General features: G+C 53.6%; 1 protein-coding gene across 1 annotated transcript; it reads left to right on the top strand.

The window, feature by feature from the left end:
- Positions 1 to 1,377: 1,377 nt before the first annotated feature.
- On the top strand, positions 1,378 to 5,735 carry LOC118639261 (carcinoembryonic antigen-related cell adhesion molecule 21-like). The gene is given in 4 exon segments (XM_036275561.1): positions 1,378 to 1,554; positions 2,546 to 2,905; positions 5,428 to 5,464; positions 5,466 to 5,735. Coding segments are annotated over 4 exon segments (708 nt in total). The 5' UTR covers positions 1,378 to 1,490; the 3' UTR covers positions 5,713 to 5,735.
- The last annotated feature ends 13,373 nt before the right edge of the window (positions 5,736 to 19,108 follow it).

Raw genomic sequence — 19,108 nt, forward strand, 5'->3', positions numbered from 1 at the left:
CCCCTCCCCCGTGCCTGCTCTCTCCTACCCATTTCTTCTCGGGGCCTCAGAGCACCTGCTCTCAGGGGTCCCTGTGCTGCTCCCCACCCCACCCATGGGCAAGGTGATGTGACCACCAGAAAGTCCTCCAGGCAGAGGACAGAGGCTGCTCCTACCACAGGGAAGCACGTGGACAGGATCTGCCACAGCTCAGCCAACAGGCACGAAGAGGAAGGGTCTCCTCTAAACCTTGACTCTGAGGCCCTGGAACCCACAACCACCTGACCAACAAACACAGTCCTCACTTCCAAGGACACACAGGACACCTACCCCTTCATAGCCAGGAACTGCAGGTCCTTCTGAGACATCTGGTCCTGGGTCTCTGTCCTGAAAGCAGAGGCCAGGCTGGGGACAACCTGAGAGAGAAAGGGGGTCCCCTCACCTGTCATCATTCAACCTGTCCCTTTCTCACCCCACAATCATCTGTGTGACCTTTCTGCTGGGAGGAAATCCAACCTTCCCCGAGCATTTGAGAACACTGGGATTACCCCGTGCCCGACTGGATTCCAGTATCAAAAATGGAAGTAATCCCCAGGTTTGGCGACCCCAGGGGCTCTCTGTGTTAATGAAGGACCCAAGGTCACTCCACAGCAGAGGCCAAAGCTGTGTGCAGACTGTCAGGTCCACTGCACACTGTGAAGTCAGAGTCTGCAAGTGAACAGGTTCTGCAGAACTTCCGTGTGCACAGGAGAGGGAGGGGGTGCCCCACCCCCACATCACGGGTCTCACCTGTCATCCCCGTGAGCTGGGAGCTGCTGAAGCAGCATTTCTGTGGTGTCACCTGGGCATCGCAAGCTTTACAAGTTCCACATGATTCTGATGCCCAACGGGGATGACATCCCTGTGACAAGAGTTCCTGATGTGGCCCCTGGGCTCCTGCTCTGAAGGGAAAAGTCCCAAGTGATGAGAGAGGCTGTGGGGGACTCCTGGGACCCCAATTTCCCAAGCTTGTGCTTGTCCTAACAGGACCTGTGTGTGAGTGTGTGAATGTGAGTGCGTGTGTGAGAGTGTGAGAGTGTGTGTGTGAGTGTGTGTGAGTGTGAGTGTGTGTGAGTGTGAGTGTGTGTATTTTAGTGTGTGTGTGAGTGTGAGTTTATGTGTGTGTGAGTGTGTGTGAGTGTGTGTGTGAGTGTGTGTGTGTGTGTGTGTGGTGGAGAATCACAGCTGAAGAAGCCTCAGCCTCAGCGCTTCCCAGGACCCAGAACTGTAAACAGAAGGAAAAGGGAAGGAGGGGACTGGGGGCTCAAGAATGAGATGGAGGGAGAAGGAGGGTCCTGAGCACAGAGCCCGCCCCCTCCCACGTGACCGGCTAGCGCTCCGCCCTGGGAGGAGGTTCCAGGCACAGGGTGATAAGACAGCTGGCAGATTCCGCACAGGAGGACAGAGGTGCCTGTGAGCCCAAGCTCTTCTGACAGAGGGAGGGGCCCAGCAGGCAGCAGACACCGGACACCATGGAGTCCCCCTCAGTCCCTACCCGCAGAGGACGTGTCCCCTGGCAGGGGCTTCTGCTGGCCGGTAAGAAGGGGATGATCCCTGGGGACAGACAGGAGGAGGGAAGACAGAGCCTGGCTGGGGTGTCCTGGGGAGGACAGCGCTCTGAGAAGGGACAGAGGGCTTCTGTTTGGACTGAGGAGAAAGGACAGGGAGCAGAGTAGGATGGGGGAGGGACAGGAACATCTCCTGATCTGCAAGTGCTGAGGTGCAGGAAAACCAGGATTGCTGTGTGTTTTTAAACTTGATCATTTCTGAACGATAAGTTTTAGAATCTGATGACAATAATCACAATTTATGTGAGGTGTCGGTAGACTTTACCAAGGGTGCTAAACATTGTTCCCCCCACCAGCCTCAGAAATGGGACATACACCCAGGAGGTGCAGGACTGGGAACATCATTCATTCAGCCACAGGGGTTTGCCGCTGTTGCAGGCCTTGGGGGACAGGATCTGACAAGGGCCTCACCACACATTCTGTGGGGAGGGGACAGACAAGGAGGGATCTAGATGGGGTGGCAGGTACACACAGTGCCATGAAGGGGACAGAGCAGGGACAGGGGAGAAAGTGGACACAGAGGGTCTGTAGAGGAGGTGGTCAGGGAAGGTGTCTCCCAAGGGCTCCCCTGAGTGTCAGCAGGGGTCTGAGGCTGTGAGGGGTGAGCTGGGATGACATCCGGCAATGAGTATTTGAAACAGAAAATATAACAGGTTCAGAGGTGCTGAAGTCATGGCGACCATGCTGCTGACCTTGACCATGGGAGACACACACACACACACACACACTCACACACACACACACACTCTCACACTCACACTCACACACATACACTCTCACACTCACACACACACTCACACTCACACACACACACTCACACACACTCACACACACACTCTCACACACACACTCACACACACCAAGGTTGAGAGAGAGAGACCTGCTCAGGACCCAGGGCTTCACCTCTCCAGACCAATACATAGAACCAAACACTGATCAATTTCTCTCCTCCTTCCCAGTCTCACTCTTAACCTCCTGGAGCCCGCCCACCACTGCCCAACTCACTGTGGAATCCGTGCCCCCCAGTGCTGCCGAAGGGGAGGATGTGCTTCTCCGTGTGCACGATCTGCCTGGGTTTCTTGCAGGCTATGTGTGGTTCAAAGGGGAAAGTGTGGACAGCAGCCGTCAAATTGCATCCTATGTAATAGACACGCAACAAATGTACCCAGGACCTGAATACAGTGGTCGAGAGACAATACACCCAAATGGATCTCTGCTGTTGCAGAAGGTCACCCCGAAGGACACAGGATACTACACTCTGCTAGGAATCAAAAGAAATTTTCAAGGTGATAAAGGAACTGGACAGCTCCGAGTATACCGTGAGTGATTGCTCTCTGACCTCTGGTGTGGGGTGGGGTGGACTCCACTTCACACGCAGGACTGACAGCCCTGGACTCCACCTCCGTCCCCTCTGCACCACGTCCCAGGTTGGGTTTGGGCATTTAGTGCAGGACACGCACAGTGGAGACAAACTTCCTAAGATCAGAGTTCCCTTCCCGAATTCCAGCCCTGCAGACATTCACAGTGGAGAAAAGGACCAGTCTGATGGGAATAACTCAGCAAAGGGAGACCAGTCTCAGTCTAGCCCCCTGGGTCCCCCCCACCCCATCACCATGACCCTGAGCAAGACCCAGTAGGACTGGAGCGCCCAGGCCTCCCCTCAGGCGGCCGAGCCACAGCTCCCGGCCCGGGACCTGAAATCACTGGTTTGTTTCCTGAGGTGTTGGCGTCACTCCCACTGGGTATGAAGGGAAGGGCTTGGCCTGCTCACTGCCCACTCTACACCTGCAGCCGCTCAGGGACCAGCATGGAACATACACCCAGTTGCTTTTGATGAATTAGGAAGAAATCAATGGTGATCGAATGAATGAATGAATGAATGAATGATCCAAAATCTCTTCAGATGCTGGAACCTGGATGCCGTGTCCTTGGCATTCTGGCCACACAGGACAGGCTCCCTGTCTTTGCAGGGGCTGACACCCATGTCTCACACCTATGTCTGCTCTCTAGGGAAATCGTCCTTCCTGCTATTGGTCTTAGGTCCTGGGTTATTAATAATAATTTCCACATTTGGAAGAATTTTAAGTTCTCTCCGAATTTCTGTCTCAGAAGCACCAAACACGAGTGCTCCACAAGGTCCCGATTTCGGCAGGTCCATGCTCCCTCTTGCCGCCCCTCACCCCTTCCTCCGCACCAGTCCTCCCCCGCCCTCAGCAGAGAGAATGGCTTTAATGACCACGGGCAGAGCACACGGTTCTGCTGCCAGCCCCTGCCTGTCCCCTTCACTCCTTCCTAGCTCATTCCTTGGCCTCTGCTCTGTCACTTATTGTCTCACCGGCTCATGTCGGTCACACTCACCTGGGAAGAACTGACCCACCTCTTGGCCCAGGGGCCTGAGTAGTCAAGTGACCATCAGCTTGCTCCTGGTCCCCGTGTGTTATTTCTGCTCCAACCCCAGTCTCTAGGATGTCCTGGGCAATGGTGCCTCATAGAAACACTCCTTAGCTGGGCGATGGAGGTCTGTGCAGCTGGAAGGAATGGCCCCTGTTCGGCCAGGCAGTCAGCTGGTCAGTGAAGAACCAGGAGAACTGCAGGGTGGTCTCTGACTCCCAGGCCTATGTCTTTCCAGGATCAAACCCTGATACTTAACTGACACCTGAGAAAGTCTGTGCTTTCTCCCAGACATGGAGCTGCAGGAATTCCATTCTCTGAGCGCTCAGATCCCCATGTATCTGTCTTGTGATACACAGACCTGCCTCATTCTTTTAAGGACACAAGTTGGTTCCATTTATTCCTAAGTATTCTCTTCTTTCTGAACCTACTGTACATGGACCTGTTCTCTTCAGTTCATTTTGGTTTGTTCATTGTTGCAAAGAAATGGAAATGATGCTGAGTATGGAATTTGTCTACTGCAACTTCACCAAATTCTTTAGTTCTAAGGTTTTTTTCTTTCTGTATGTGTAATCTGTAGGGTTTTCTACATATAAAATTATGTCATCTATTTAAAAAGATAATTTTTCTTCTCCCTTTCCAATGTGTAAGCCTGTATTTCATCTTCTTGTCTAATTGTTCCGGACAGACTTCCAGTACTATGGTGAATAGAAATGGTAAAGGCAGCAACCCTGTCTTGTTCATGGTCTTAGTGATGTTGCCCGAGGTTCTCCCTGGAGTGTCGTGTTAGCTGTGGGCTTGCATGTGTGGCCTTTACTTTTATTCACTGAGTACTTTGCTTCTATTCCTACAGTCCCTGCCTTTTGTTAAAATCACTTCTCTCCAGAGATCTCCTTCAGGTGATATTCAATCCACAGACCAGGAAGTAGAGTCCTGTGCAGACTGAGGAAACCTTTAGATGCAACCTCTCCAGGTCCAAGGTCATGAAGACTGGGTTGGGCTGTTTTATTGCCTAATGAGTTATTTAACAAGAAGCATACGCCATCTTGCTTTCTGTCAAGTTTCTTTGGCCCCAGATATGGACAGAGGTGGTAAGCCTGGCTTCCCAAAATGCAAGAAGTTTACATGAGGAGCGAGAGCTGATTTTTTTTTTTAATCAAACAAATTCTAGAAAAGGGTCAAAAAGTTTGTAGACAAAATTCTACTTGAGGATGAGGTTCCTGGTGCTGATACTAGATGTCCAGGGACACAGTCAGGGATCATCCTCGGGGGATCTGGGACCACAGAGAAGGTGCAGCCCCCTCCTTACACAGTCACCTGAACAAAGATACTTGCCCTGCAGAGGTCAGGACCATCCTCTGGTGACCTTTACAGAGCTCACTGTGGACTGTGGTGGCTGAGATCTCTGAGGAGGAGCCCACTCTCAGTCACCTCCTCTGCTTCTCCACAGAGCCCGTGGGGAAGCCCTCCATCCAAGCCAGGAACAGCAGTCACAGAGCATAAGGACGCCGTGGGTCTGACCTGCCTCACGGATGACACTGGGATCTCTATCCGGTGGCTCTTTAACAAGCAGAGTCTGTGGCTCAGGGACTGGATGAAGCTGTCCTGGGGCAACAGCACCCTCACCATAGACCCCGTCAGGAGGGAGGATGGTGGCAGTTATCAGTGTGAGGTCTCCAACTCTGTCAGTTCCAGCCAAAGTGACCCCCTCAGGCTGGACGTGCAATATAAGTGACCCTCCTTCCCTCCTCTATGTTGTTAAACTCTAAATAAATTTTTTCTTATCTGAAAATGATGTACTTTCTGAATAGTTTTCTTGTCACTAGTCAATGATGCAGGTGGTAAGTTTTAGGAAGACTTGCATTGAGTCAAAAAATGATAAAAAATGTGAGCTGACATTGTCGTTATTGTTGACTCAAGGTTGCTTTCCACACCAGAGCCCACCTCTGGGTGGTCTCAGTGGCACCATCCCACAGTAGAGGCAACTCCGAGACTCCCAGAGCACATGCGGTGGTCATGGATGACTGGCGGGAGCACGTGGTGAGCTCCATGGATGACTGGCGGGAGCACGTGGTGAGCTCCATGGATGCCTGGCGGGAGCACGTGGTGAGCTCCATGGATGCCTGGCGGGAGCACGTGGTGAGCTCCGTGGATGACTGGCCGGAGCACGTGGTGAGCTCCTAGCAGTTGCCCTCCTCCAGGGGGCCTGTGCATGGCTCCTGGACTCTGACGTGGACAGCAGGAATAGACAGGAGGACCCGCATGCAGGTGGCAGCACCGAGATGACTTGCACTTGACACAACGCCATCTGCCTCCATCTTCCTTCTCAGAGGTGGGAGGAGAAGGGATCAGAGAGCCCAAGTCTCAAGCTGAGACCCTGGGACAAGATGCAACCCGGAGGGAAGGAACAGTCTCAAGGCAGATTCCACCCCCATCTGCACACCCCACCCCACCTCAACCCACCTGGGTGGCACCTCCTGAAGGGCAGTGTGTGAATCCGGGACTCAACTTTTCTGTAGGGACAGGGAGTCCCTGGGCTGAGGCTTAACGATAGAGGGGCTCACTCAGGACAAGATCTCTCTCCACACGAGGCTCCACCATTGCCACAGAAAAATGTACTCAGCACACTGCTCATGGGGGAGCAGCCCGGGCTGACTCATGCTATTGGTGAACCTCAAAGTCCTGGGGACATCCCAACCCTCCATGCCCATTCCAGAACCTGTAGGTTTTGTCTTCTGGGGCCAGCGCCCCCCAATACCCAGCCTCCAGGGAATGCCTTTCACCCCACTGAGCTGCAGGGCACCCAGACATCCCTGCAGAAGGGTCCACATGGGGCCTGACCTCATTCTTTCCTCAACCTCCCAGGGCCCAGGAGGCTCTCCTCCCGCGATCTCCCTCTCTCCTCGGGCTCGGGGAACTGTGCGGCCCTGAACCCAGTCGGAAGGAAGCTGCACATACACTCCTCCTGACTCTATGTGGACAGCTGCGCCCAGTGGGCACAGATCGCACAACTGCAGGGGGCGCCCTCACCTGGAATACACCTCCAGTGCCAGTTCAATGATCAGCACTATGGGCCCCACCAGTGGTCCTGACGTCTCTGTCACCCAGGCCATGGCTCCTCTCACCACTCAGTCATCCTGCTGAGCTCCATCCCTTGTTCCACACCTGTCTGCAGGGAACACCTGGCCCTCCTCAGCATCCCCAGTCCCAGCACAGAGGGGGGCCTGCCTCATCCAGGGAAGAGACCGGCCTGGGGACCCCCAGGAGAGGAGTACCCAGTGTCCCATCCAGGCAGGTGACTGGTGACTGAACTCTCACTCTGTCCCTCAGGCTTCCCCGGAGAGGACCAGCAGTCTGCCCTCATCTCTGAGGGGACCCTCGGGAGGCAGCGGGAGGTCGGGAGCTTCTGATGCAGGGAGGTGGCGACGGAAGGTTCAGGACCTGGTCTGAGGAATGGACAGGAGCAAAGAGAGGAGGGAGGGAGGTCGAGAAAGCTGTCCCCTCATCTCCAGGGTGATGGGAACAGTGAGGTCTGAGGGAAGAGGCTGCACAGGGTCCGTCTGGGGCCCTGCCAGCTCGCACGCCCAGGGTGTGTCTTGGAGACACTGGCCAAGGGGAGCGGACTTTGCCCAGCCCGGCCCTAGGTGCTGATTTGTCCCTGCCTGCCCTGCTGAGGTCACTTTCTATGTTCCTCTCCAACCTCGGTATGCCAGGACCACATGTGACTTTAGTTCGGAGGAGCTGAGTCCCTGGGACATGTGTCTGACAGATTCATCAGAAAGCATCCCTCACCAAAACAAAGACAAAAACAAACAACCCAATTTAAAAATGGCCAGAGGACTTGAATAGATACTTCTCCAAAGAGGACGTACAGATGACCATTAGACATGAAATGATACTGAATGTCACTAATAATCAGAGAGATGCAAATTCCAACCACAATGAGATATCACCTCACACCTGCCAGTTGGCTATTATCATTAAATCAACAAACAAGAGTTGGTGAAGATGTGGAGAAAAGGAAACCCTTGTGCACCACTGGGGGGGATGCAGCCACTGTGGAAAACCATATGGAGGTTCCACAAAAATTAAAAATGGAACTGCCATTTAACCCAGCAACTCTACTCTGGGAATATATCCAAAGTAACCCGAAATATTAATTGGAAAGAATATGCACCTCTATGTTCACTGCAGCGTTATTTACAGTAGCCAAGATTTGGAAGCATCCCAAGTACCCATCAGTAGATGAGCGGATTAAAAGCTGTGGTCCAGCCCTGGCCAGTTTGGCTCAGCGGTTAGAGCGTCGGCCTGCGGTCCTGAGAGACCCGGGTTCGGTTCCCGCTAAGGGCAGGTACCTCGGTTGCAGTTTGTCCCCGGCCCTGGTCGGTCGTGCGGGTGGCAGCCACTCGATGTGTTCTTCTCTCTCTTCCTCCCTCTCCCTCCCACTCTGTCTGAACAAAAAATGGAAAAATGTCCTCGGGTGAGAATTAAAAAAAAAAAAAAGAACATTCCAGTGTATTCTTTTCATTAAGGGAGTTCCCGTCTGTCAATTGCCTATCCACAATGTTGTGACCTGGTAGGAATTCCTCTCCTTTCCCCACTTAAATCTCAAATACAAAACTCCAGGCCCCACAGGCCCTCACTGGGATCCCACCGCCTCCCACCAGCAGCAGGATGAGCCGAGTCCCGGGCTCCACGGCCCTCAAGACAGAGGGGGGCGCCCTGCGTGCTGTCCCTGCGCCCTGCGGTCCCCGCATCCGCGGGCGCTGCTTGGTGGCTCGGCCTGCAGCTGGAAGAGTGCGGTGCTCTTTGGGGTTCGGTCGGGCCCATCGGGCCGGTCCACAGCAGGGGAAGCTCTGCAGATCGAGTCCCTTCAGCAAAGCACCGACGCCGCGCTCAGCTCCCACGCAGCTCTGCGCGCACCTGGACCCCGAGCGGACGCCCGACAGGACCGGCCAGTCCCTGCAGGCGGCGGTGACCAGACCTGAAGGCCCTCTCCCAGAGGCGGCCCGACCCCATCACCTGGCCCTTGACCCTGAGAGAGTTACTGAGCGTATGGTTTGGTCATTTGGCACCTTGGGAGCCCGGACCCTGTGCCAGAGAGGCCGTGCTGAGCCCTGCACAGGACGAGGAGGAGGCAGGGAGTCAGGAGTGGGAGGCGGACCAGAAACCCGCAGTGAGAGCTGGAGGCCCAGCCAGAGCACTGGCATCGGGGAGCAACCCCTGAGGACAGATGGGAGTCCAGTCCTTGTGCCCAGGCAGGGACTCTGAACAGAGGCCTCCCTCAGCCACAATGCCCGCGAGGAGGACACAGAGCCAGGGATCGCCAGCTCTGCCGTCCGCACCCTCACAGATGCTCCGTAAGCACCTTCAGTGGAGGAGGGATATCACACCACTGAAGCCTGTCACCCTGTGTGACGCCTGGGGACAGCGCATGCTCCCTGCAGACCAGCGCCTGGTGTCATCACCGGTGAAAGCCAGCGAGTGCCCACGGCTGTCCCAGGAATGAGCCTTTACCCCTTGTACAGTCCGGAGGGAGGACAGGATCCCCTCACAGTGAGGGGTCAGCTCTCCCTTCTCTCCCAGAAAACAGACACACACACACCCCCACACACCCCCCTTGTGCCTGCCGTCCTCTCTCCCTGGAGGACCTGGGCAGCAGCCTGTGTCCTTCCTCTCCTCACAGAGACCTGACCTGCCACAACTCTGGACTCTCGACTCCAGGCGCCTGATCTCTGTCTCCTGAGGTGCTCACCATTCGGGGCTCAGACCCCAGACGGCATCAGGACCAGGGTAGAAGAGGCTGATCCTGCAGCCGAAACAGAAGCGGTCCCCAGGCCATTAGCTGACTATCCTGGGGGACATAGGAGTCTCCAGAGGGAGGTCAGGTCCCCAGGGAGGAACAGAGGAGAGAGGATGCTCCTGGCAGCTCCTCCACCACCAGGGGTCAGCCCAGGGGACTCTCTCATGGAGGCAAACAGTGGTGGTTGCCATCTATTTGGGCGGCTCCTCTGCACTAAGCTTGAGGTCAAGTACTCAGGGATGTTTTCAGGGTAATTCACAGACAACATGGTGATCCAGAGTTCATTTACCATTTATTCGATTTTTATTCAGGGGAAACTGAGGCACGGTGTGATACAGTCATTGCATCAGAGTCGCGCAGACCAGGAGCAGCAGCTCAGACACAGCAAGGTCCTTGGGCAGCCGCAGCCCCACCCCCTCCTCCACCCGGGGTCCTATCTGGTGTCTGTGGACCCCGAGACCAGTCATCAGTTCAGGTCCTTTCTTCTCAGCTGTCCCCTGCTCAAAGTAAATGTTCTGGTCTGGGGAGTGACAGCAAAAGGAAAATTAATTAGTTTTTACTCTAGATCCAAATTGCCTACGGTCACAGTGAGAGCCCAGGCCTCCCCTCAGGTGGCCGAGCCCCAGCTCCCTGCCCAGGACCTGAAATCACTGGTTTGTTTCCTGAGGTGTTGGCGTCACTCCCACTGGGTATGAAGGGAAGGGCTTGGCCTGCTCACTGCCCACTCTACACCTGCAGCCGCTCAGGGACCAGCATGGAACATACACCCAGTTGCTTTTAATGAGGGAGGAAAGATTATGGTGAATGAATGAATGAATGATGCATAATCTCTTCATATGCCTATAATGTTTTTGTACCTGTCCTTGATTAATGGTGTAAGACAACAGCTGGAGGGTTTCCTCATCTCATAGCAGGTCAGATCTGAGAGAGAGCCGCTGGGAGCTTATTGGCCAGAGGTGACTTCAAGGTGATAAAGCATTTCTTCAGGTCTTGAGGACTGCTCCGAGGTCTGCCTGGTGTCCCTCTGTCTGGTTTCATGGGAAAGTAGCCAGGGGGTCAAGATGTTATCTTTAACCTGCCAGAGGCCAAACCGATGACTTTGATGTCCACTGCTTCTGCCCAGGACCCTGGATCAAGACTTCCTGACTTAGCTAAACATGGAAACTGCAAAAATAAGAAATGTCCAAACCTGTAGAAATTTTTCATATTTTATTTAAGCCAAACTGATGACATTGCTGTGCAGCAAAATCTCAAACGCTTTTAAGAATGACAATTGTGCTGAATGCAGGCCGGGAAAGGTTCTGTGGTTTACATAAATGGGGCTGGCACTTGGCGGGAGACTCTGAACATCTCCAGAACCCCATGTAAACACCCCACATTAACACAAGGGGTCGTCTTGTCCAGCTCTCCCAGGCCCTCTCAAGGTCTGGCCTCAAGCAGTGTCCTGGGCTGAGCCATCCAGGGACCTTCATGACCTTTCTTGGCCTTTCCTCTGCCTGACCCTGCATCCTTCCAGCCTGGGCCCTGGGGAGACTCCTCACCTCTGCCTCTACATGACTCCTTGACACCTGCCAGAGGTCACAGCTACCAGTTACATTTGTATATTTCCTGGGGATTCGGATGATGGTGGGCCCTTTTGTAATATTCCATGCTTCCGGATGCATAAAGTAGACTATGTCTTCAGGCCACGTGTCCATCAGGAGCTTAATATTCTCTTTCCCACTTTAGTTATTAAATTTGTCTGTCCTGCCCTGGCTGGTGTGGCTCAGCGGTCAGAGCGTTGGCCTATGCACCAAAGGGTCTCGGGTTCAATTCCTGATCAAGGGCACTTACCTGGGTTGCAGGTTCAATCCCCACCCTGGTCAAGGTGCGTGCAGGAGGCAACCAATAGATGTGTCTCTCTCACATGAATGCTTCTCTCCCTCCCCCTCACCCAGCTTCCTTCCTCTCTCTAAAAAAAACAATGAAAAAAATATCCTTGGGTGAGAATTAACAAAAATAAATAAATAAATGTGTCCTGCTTATTTTTTCGCCCCTTCCCACCCTCCTACCCCTCCCCACATACATAAATTTTGATCTTTGTTTTGCTGCATGGAATTTGTTAATCTGGATTAACAGTGTGCCCTGTTGTTCCCATGAATTATTTTATAGCACTTAATTAATTAATTCGTTAATTAATTAATCATTTTGTTACAGAGGTCCCTCCTTTTTCCCCCATTGACATCTTCCTCCTCACTTCCATCCCACAGTATTGTTCTGTGTCCATTGATTATACATACACGCATATAAGTTTTTTGGTTTATCTTTTCCCACCCTCCTACCCCCTCCCTCTGAGGTTTGTCAGTCTGTTTCCCACTTCCATGTCTTTGGGTCTATTTTGTTCATTATATTCCATAAACAAATGAGATCATGTGACACTGGTCTTTCTCTGGCTGGCTTATTTCGCTTAGCATAATACTCTCCAGGTCCCTCCATGTCATCTCAAAGGGTAAGCAATTTTTTTGTGAGGTATCAACTCACACCTGTCAGAATGGCTGCCATCAACAAATCATCAAACAACAAGTGCTGGCGAGAGTGTGGAGAAAAGGGGATCTAGTACACACTGCTGGTGGGAATGCAGACTGGTGCAGCCACTATGGAAAACAATATGGAATTGCCTCAAAAATTTAAAATGGAACTGCTATTGACCCAGTGATCCCACATCTAGGATTATACCCTAAGACACCTAAAACATCAATTAGAAAGAATACATGCACCCTTATGTTCATAGGAGCTCTACTTACAATAGCTAAGATCTGGAATCAGCCCAAATGCCAATCAGTAGATGAGTGGATTAAAAAGCTGTGGTACATGTACACAATGGAGTACTATGCAGCTGTAAGAAAGAGATCTCTTATAGCACTTAAATAATGAGCACGTCCTTCCCCCTCCACAGTCAGAGCAAGCGTGGCATTCATGTCCTTCCTGGAAATCTTTAAATTAATCTTCATATATATGTATATATACAGTGTCCCCCCAAAATGTATACACACTTGAACAGCTGATAACTCACTTAATTTCCACTTCTTTTCAGGTTTAACTGAGTTGAAATAATAGGCGAGGCCAGAATATGTTTTGAACAATGAAAATTTATCCACTAGATTTTTTTATGGGGATACATAAAAGATAAAGTTTACAGTACAAAACAGGCAACAGCTGATAACTGAGGGTAGAATGGTCATCAGTCTGACAACAAAAATTATTCATTTCCTTAGATTCTTTTAAATTTTGAAAATGAGCTCTATGTTAATAAATACTGACTTTATAATCATTCAAATTATGTATATACATTTTGGGGGGAATATATATGTATCTTGGGTTGGAGGATAAAAAGGCTTCTCCAATACCCAGAGCCCGGAAGCTCAGGGTTCGGGGAGGCCCCTGGCCCACCCCTCCCCACTCTCTCTCAGGGTGACACCAACACTCCGGTTCTCCTGCACAGACCCTTTGTCCCCATAGCCTCTTGTCCCCAGACATGGAGTACTCCACCTCTGCTTATAATTGCCATCAAATACCTTCCTAACCATACCCTACTCCCGGCTCAGCGTCCACCCCTGGACACCCCAACTCTGCAAGGAGACTTCAGGACAGTGACGGCACCTGCCACCACTTACACTGCGAATCCTGAGGACCAGTGAGTGGGCCACACACTCGATAAAGTCAGCAGGTGCGCCAGGAGCGCGGAGCGCGGGGCTGGACCTGCGGCCCCGCTGCCAGTCGGGGTGGACCCGCCGCCCGCGTTACCTCTGAGCGTTTCGTGGGTGGGAACGGAGGCGCTAAGGGGTTCATCTTGCCCCGGACCACCCGGTTGCTCAGAAGCCAAGCTGCCCGACCCCGAAGGTCCCGCAGTAGCTGCCTGTCTCACCTGCGCCTTGATGTCCGCGTCCTCCTCTCCCGGCGCGACCTCCTGCTGCGACCAGCTGCTGGGGCCTCCGCCTCCGCCGGCACGTGCAGTCTCGGCCCCTGACCCCGCAGTGTCCCTCCAGCCCTCCCTCCAGCCCCGGGGTGGTGCCCCGATTGCCCCCGCCCCCCACACCGCTCGGTTCCTCCCCCGCCTGGGTCCATCACCCGCTCCCTCTCCACTCCACCGCCAGGCCACTGAGCCCCGGAAACGCTCCAACTGGGCAAGGGAGCCCCTGAAATCGGTGGGTGTGGAGCGCCAGTACCCCTTCCAGGTGCAAGGTCAGCCCCATCCCCACCTCTGCGACTCCCCCTTCAGCCCTCCCTGGTCTCCACCATCCACAGCCTCACCGTTAACCTGCCCCCCTGCCCTGCCCCCCGCCCTGCTCTTCCCTCTTCCTTTGCCTCCAGCCACCCAGGCAGACAGCTCACCTGCCCCTCCTGCCCTCCTGCCCAGTCACCTCCTCTGCCATCTCCCCCACACCTTGGGCCATCCTGCAAACTGTCCTTGGGGCTGGGACCCATGCCAGTGGGCAGCCAGACTTCTCAACGCTTCGTGTGTTACCTCCGCGTCCCCAGAAGACAAGGATGGGGGCTCCCCTTGTCCGACAAAGTCTGCAGGGCAGGGGAGGCTGCGGGCTCGGGAAAACTGCCCTTTGACAAATCTCCGCCAGTTCCGTACTTGAAAAATCCCGCTTTCAAGTTCAGTTCTTTATTACGGGCGAAGAAGATGCCTCTTTGGAATGAAATGAGCAATAACGAAAAGCCTCTTTCAAACGTTACTACGTCTCTGTTTAAATGTGAGAAAAAATGTCAATTCCTAGGAAGAAGGGAAGGTGGCAGGTGTTATGTGGGCCACTTGTATGAGAGTTGAGGCTGGGGGAGGGGAAAGAGGAAAAGCGAGAGAAAAGCTAGGAAGAGAGAAGGGAAGAAGAAATAACCGCGGAGAGAGAAGTGAAGACCGGCCCTGCATCTGTCCCAGAGCCCTGGCCAGGGAGGCAGGCTGTGGGCGTCAGGGAGCGAGCCCCGCTCAGCTGGCCCTGTGCTCCCCCCTCACGTCCAGGCCAGGGGTTCTCACACTGTGACCTCACAGTGCTTCACACTAGTAAAAATTCTTAAGGGAATTAATAATTATATTAGAAAGTAAAACAAAATCGGAAATATTTACATAACATTTTTTATATTTAATGCCATTTAGTCGTTATAAAATATGTGAAAAGGAAAATCAAAGTGATCTCTCTGTAACGAGAGCACCCAAAACTGGCTGAGCCAGCCCTGCAAACTCTGGTCTTTCGGCCCGTGTCTCTGTGAAATGGTTTCAACAAGTACTTTCTATCCTTGTAGGGAAGAGCCCCTGCTTCCTGTTGGTGTCTCAGTTGCAGGGAGGGGGGGGGGGGGTTGACTGGTGCCCAGGAGGGTCGGAGTCAGTGGAGATGCCCGGTACCCTCTTGGCTTCCATCTGCCAGCTCTGGAAAGCAGGCGACGCTGGGACCCCCAGCAGCGGGCCAAGGGCAGGGCTCTGGGGAGGCTCTGGGCACTCTCACCACTGCCCCCCCTCTGTAGGCTTTGGCTGAGCCTTTGCCCTGGGCTGGGGGGGGGGGGCTGGGGAGCTCCCTGGGACAGGACTGCTGTCCAGTGGCCCCAAGGAGCTGGGTCTTGGGTTTCCTTCCTTGCACAGTCTGTCTTTGGTCAGTCCTGTCTGAGGACCACAGGTCATGGAGAGAAGGGGGGGGGGGCTACTTGGAGCCCCAGAGGTTTCTCAGAGAAGTTTCCGGAACCAAAAAGAATGCATGTGATCCAGGGCGGTGATCGCAGGAGCGGTCGCTTCTGTTGTCCTGAAAAAATTATCTGTACCCTCCGGGCGGGCGGCCAGGGCCAGGGCCAGGTCCGGAGCAGGGCGCAGAGGTCTGGGCCTCCTACCACTGACTCCGCCTTCAGAGCGGAGTCCTCTAGGCCACTGAGCAGGGAACCGAAGGGTTTCTGGACCCCAAAGTACAAAGTATCTTCGGGTCTCTAGCAGTAACATCTGCCCAGATGTGTCCCTTGACCCCATCAAGAAGAGGGAGGGACCAGGAGAAGGGGCGCCAGTCACAGCTGTGTCTTCAGAGGATGACTTCCCCCCACAGGAAGGCGGTTATCAAGACCAAGACGGCTGCAGGGGCCAAAAGAAAGGACCATCCTGGACCCGAGCACCCGGGGCTGTGGTCAGGAAAGTCAGCCCAGGAAGCGCCCCTAGTAGGGGGCAGGCAGCTGTGCAGTTTGTGAGTGTTTAGGGGTCCGCCTCCCCACACTCAGTCAGCACTCCCAAGACTCACCTTCCGAAGGGGACGTGCCTCTGATGTACGACCCTCCAATCTCGACCTGTCTGGCCCAGCTGGGCAGACAGAGGAGTTTAAATGTGGGTTCCCCCACTTCTGGCCAGCCTGGCCTTTGCTTGCTTCTACCAGGGCTGGGAAGCGGGAGTAGCTCTGGCTGCCCTGGGACCTGCAGTGGGGGGAGGGGGAGGGGGGGAGGCCAGGAGGGGCCCTTCAGACAGTCTTCACCTCCAGCTGCAACTTTCTCCCACACCCCCCAGAAGCCCACGGCTGTCCCCAGGGAGACTTCGAGAACACGGTCCTGACCAGCTACCCGGATGAGCAGCCACAGCTCCGGAGCTCAGCAGCTGCCCCCTGAGTGCCAGGACCACAGTGAACAGGGTGCTTTGCCCCCGAGGGTCCCAGGCTCCCCAGCCTCCAGGCCCCAATCCCTCCCAGCAGGGCTTCTCTCCTCCCACCCGTCACTGTCTCCTGGGAGGCTGGTTTGGGGAGTGGGGCATGTACCAGGCACAGGGCACAGTCGCTCCTGAATGAGGGGACTGTGCTTGGCCACGTGGCGGGGAAGGGCCTGCAGGGAAAGGTGCCCTGAGTCCCCCAAGCCCAGCCACCCCCTTCTAGCGGCAGCTCGGAGAGCCTGGGGGGCCCACGTGTGAACACAGGAGTTTGGTGCATTTTCTTTGGCCTGTGGACCAATCCCCAGGAGGGGCATCCACCTGGTGACAAGGGCCAGGCGCCCAGCTGGCTGAGAACTCACTGCAGAGACGGGGCTTCCTGGAGCGCTGGAGGGCCCCCCAGGGTTACCTGTAGCTGCCGCCCACCACGTTCTGCTCCCTGCGTCCAGCGGGTGCCTGACTCATGAAGCTTCGAGATGTCCGAGATGTCCGGGTTTCCACTGGCAGGGACGCCAGGCCCCGGGGACAGTCTGCAGGATGGCCCAAGAGAGGGGAGATGGTGGGAGGAGGCGACTGGGAAGGAGGAGAGTCCGGGCTCATGAGCTGTCTGCCCAGGTGTCTGAAGGCCAGAGAAGGTCCAGAAGCGGGGTGCGGGGCAAAGGAAGAGTGAAGAGCAGAGAGGGAGACTGGGCAGACAGGGCGGAGGGAAGGAGGGGAAGGGGGTCTGGCTGGGCAGGGGGAGCAGGGGTCCCCTGGAGTCCTGTGGAGGCTGCAGGCCTTTCGGGCTCCCAGGTGAGGAGGGTGCCCTCTGGTGAGAGATGGGAAGGTGGTTTGGTGCCGCGGGGGGGTAGGAGTGGGGCCAGGCCAAGGACCCAGAGTGGGGGCCTGCCAAAGGCAGTGAGGGAAACCAGGCGAGGAGGAAGAGGCAGGGGAAGTGGGAGGGGGCGAGGGTGGGCTGAGGACAGTAGGAAAACAGAAGGGCTTTTTCCTCATCGCTGCCAACGCACAGAGTGAGAGCTGGACCCAACTAGGGGGTCTGAAATCTGCCCGGGTCCCTGTGACCTCACAAACACGGAATTCCAGGGGGAGACCCAGAAGCCCCGTCTGGAACACAACCGTGTGCTCTGCAGAGATGAGCAAACCAAGGTCTTTCTTTTTCAATAGTTTACTTGCAACATTATTTTGTGTTAATTTCATGTGTCCAGCATAGTGATTAGACAATCATATACTTTACAAAGTCATCCCGTGGGTATTTCCAGTACCCACCTGGCAACACGCATAGTTATTACAATATTATTGACTATATTTCCAATGATGTGCTCTACATCCCCAGGACTATTTTGTAACTACCAGTCTGTGCTTCCCAATCCCTTCACCTTTTTCACTGAGTCCCCCAAATCCCCTCCTGTCTGGCAACCATCAGTCTGTTCTAGGAGTCTGATTCTGTGTTGTTTGTTCATTTATATTGTTCCTTAGAGTGCACATGTAAGTGAAATCAGATAGTATTGTCTTTCTCTGGCTTATTTCACTGAGCATCACCCCCTCTCTGGCTATCCAATCTGTTGCAGATGGTAAAATTTCAATCTTTTTTATGGCTGAGGAACATTACATTGTACACATGTAGCACCTTTGTATCCACTCTTCTGTTGATGAGCACTTGGGTTGCTTTCATAGCTTGGCTATTATTAATAACTCTGCAATGAGCACAGAATAGCATATACTCGTTCTAATCAGTGTCTTAGGTTCCTTCCTTCCTTCCTTCCTTCCTTCCTTCCTTCCTTCCTTCCTTCCTTCCATTAATCCTCACCCGAGGACATTTTTTTCATTTTTTGTTCAGACAGAGTGGGAGGAAGAAAAAGGAAGAGAGAGGGAAGCATCGACATGAAAGGGACACATCAAGTGGCTGCCACCTGCACGACCCAACCAGGGCCAGGGACAAACTGCAACCAAGGTACCAGCCCTTAGTGGGAACCCATCCTGGGTCTCTCTGGACCGCAGGCCGACACTCTAACTGCTGAGCCAAACTGGCCAGGGCAGTTTCTTTGGATATATACTTACAGGTGGAATCCTGGGTCATAAGGTAATTTTATTTTTATTTTTTTAGGAACTTTCATACTGTTTTCCATAGTGGGTACACCAGCCTGCATTCCCACCAACAGTACATGAGGGTTCCCTTTTCTCCACATCCTCATCGACATTTGTTGTTTGTTGATTTTTTTCTAATTGATTTTTAGAGAGAGGAAGGGAAAGGGAAAAAGAGAGAGAAATATCGATGTGAGAGCAAAACATCTATTGGCTGCCTCCTGCACACCCCCTACTGGGGATCAAGCCCAAAATCAGGGCATATGCCCTGACTGGGAATCAAACCAGCAGCCTTTCAATGCAGTCAGTCACACCAGCCACAGCTGTTGATTTATTGATGATAACCATTTGACAGGGGTGAGGTGATATCTCATGGTGGTTTTTTTTTTTGGTTTTTTTTTTTTTTGGTTTTTTTGGGGTTTTTTGTGTGTGTGTGTGGTATGTGCTTCTAGTGGGAACCAAACCCGGGTCTCTCTGGTCCGCAGGTCGACGCTCAACTGCTGAGCCAAACTGGCCAGGGTTCATGGTGGTTTTAATTTGCATTTTTCTGGTAATTAGTGACATTGAGTATCTTTTTATATGTCTATTGGCCATTTTTGG

This window comes from Molossus molossus, unplaced genomic scaffold (genome assembly GCF_014108415.1).
Source record: "Molossus molossus isolate mMolMol1 unplaced genomic scaffold, mMolMol1.p scaffold_m16_p_21, whole genome shotgun sequence".
Classification (NCBI taxonomy): domain Eukaryota; kingdom Metazoa; phylum Chordata; class Mammalia; order Chiroptera; family Molossidae; genus Molossus; species Molossus molossus.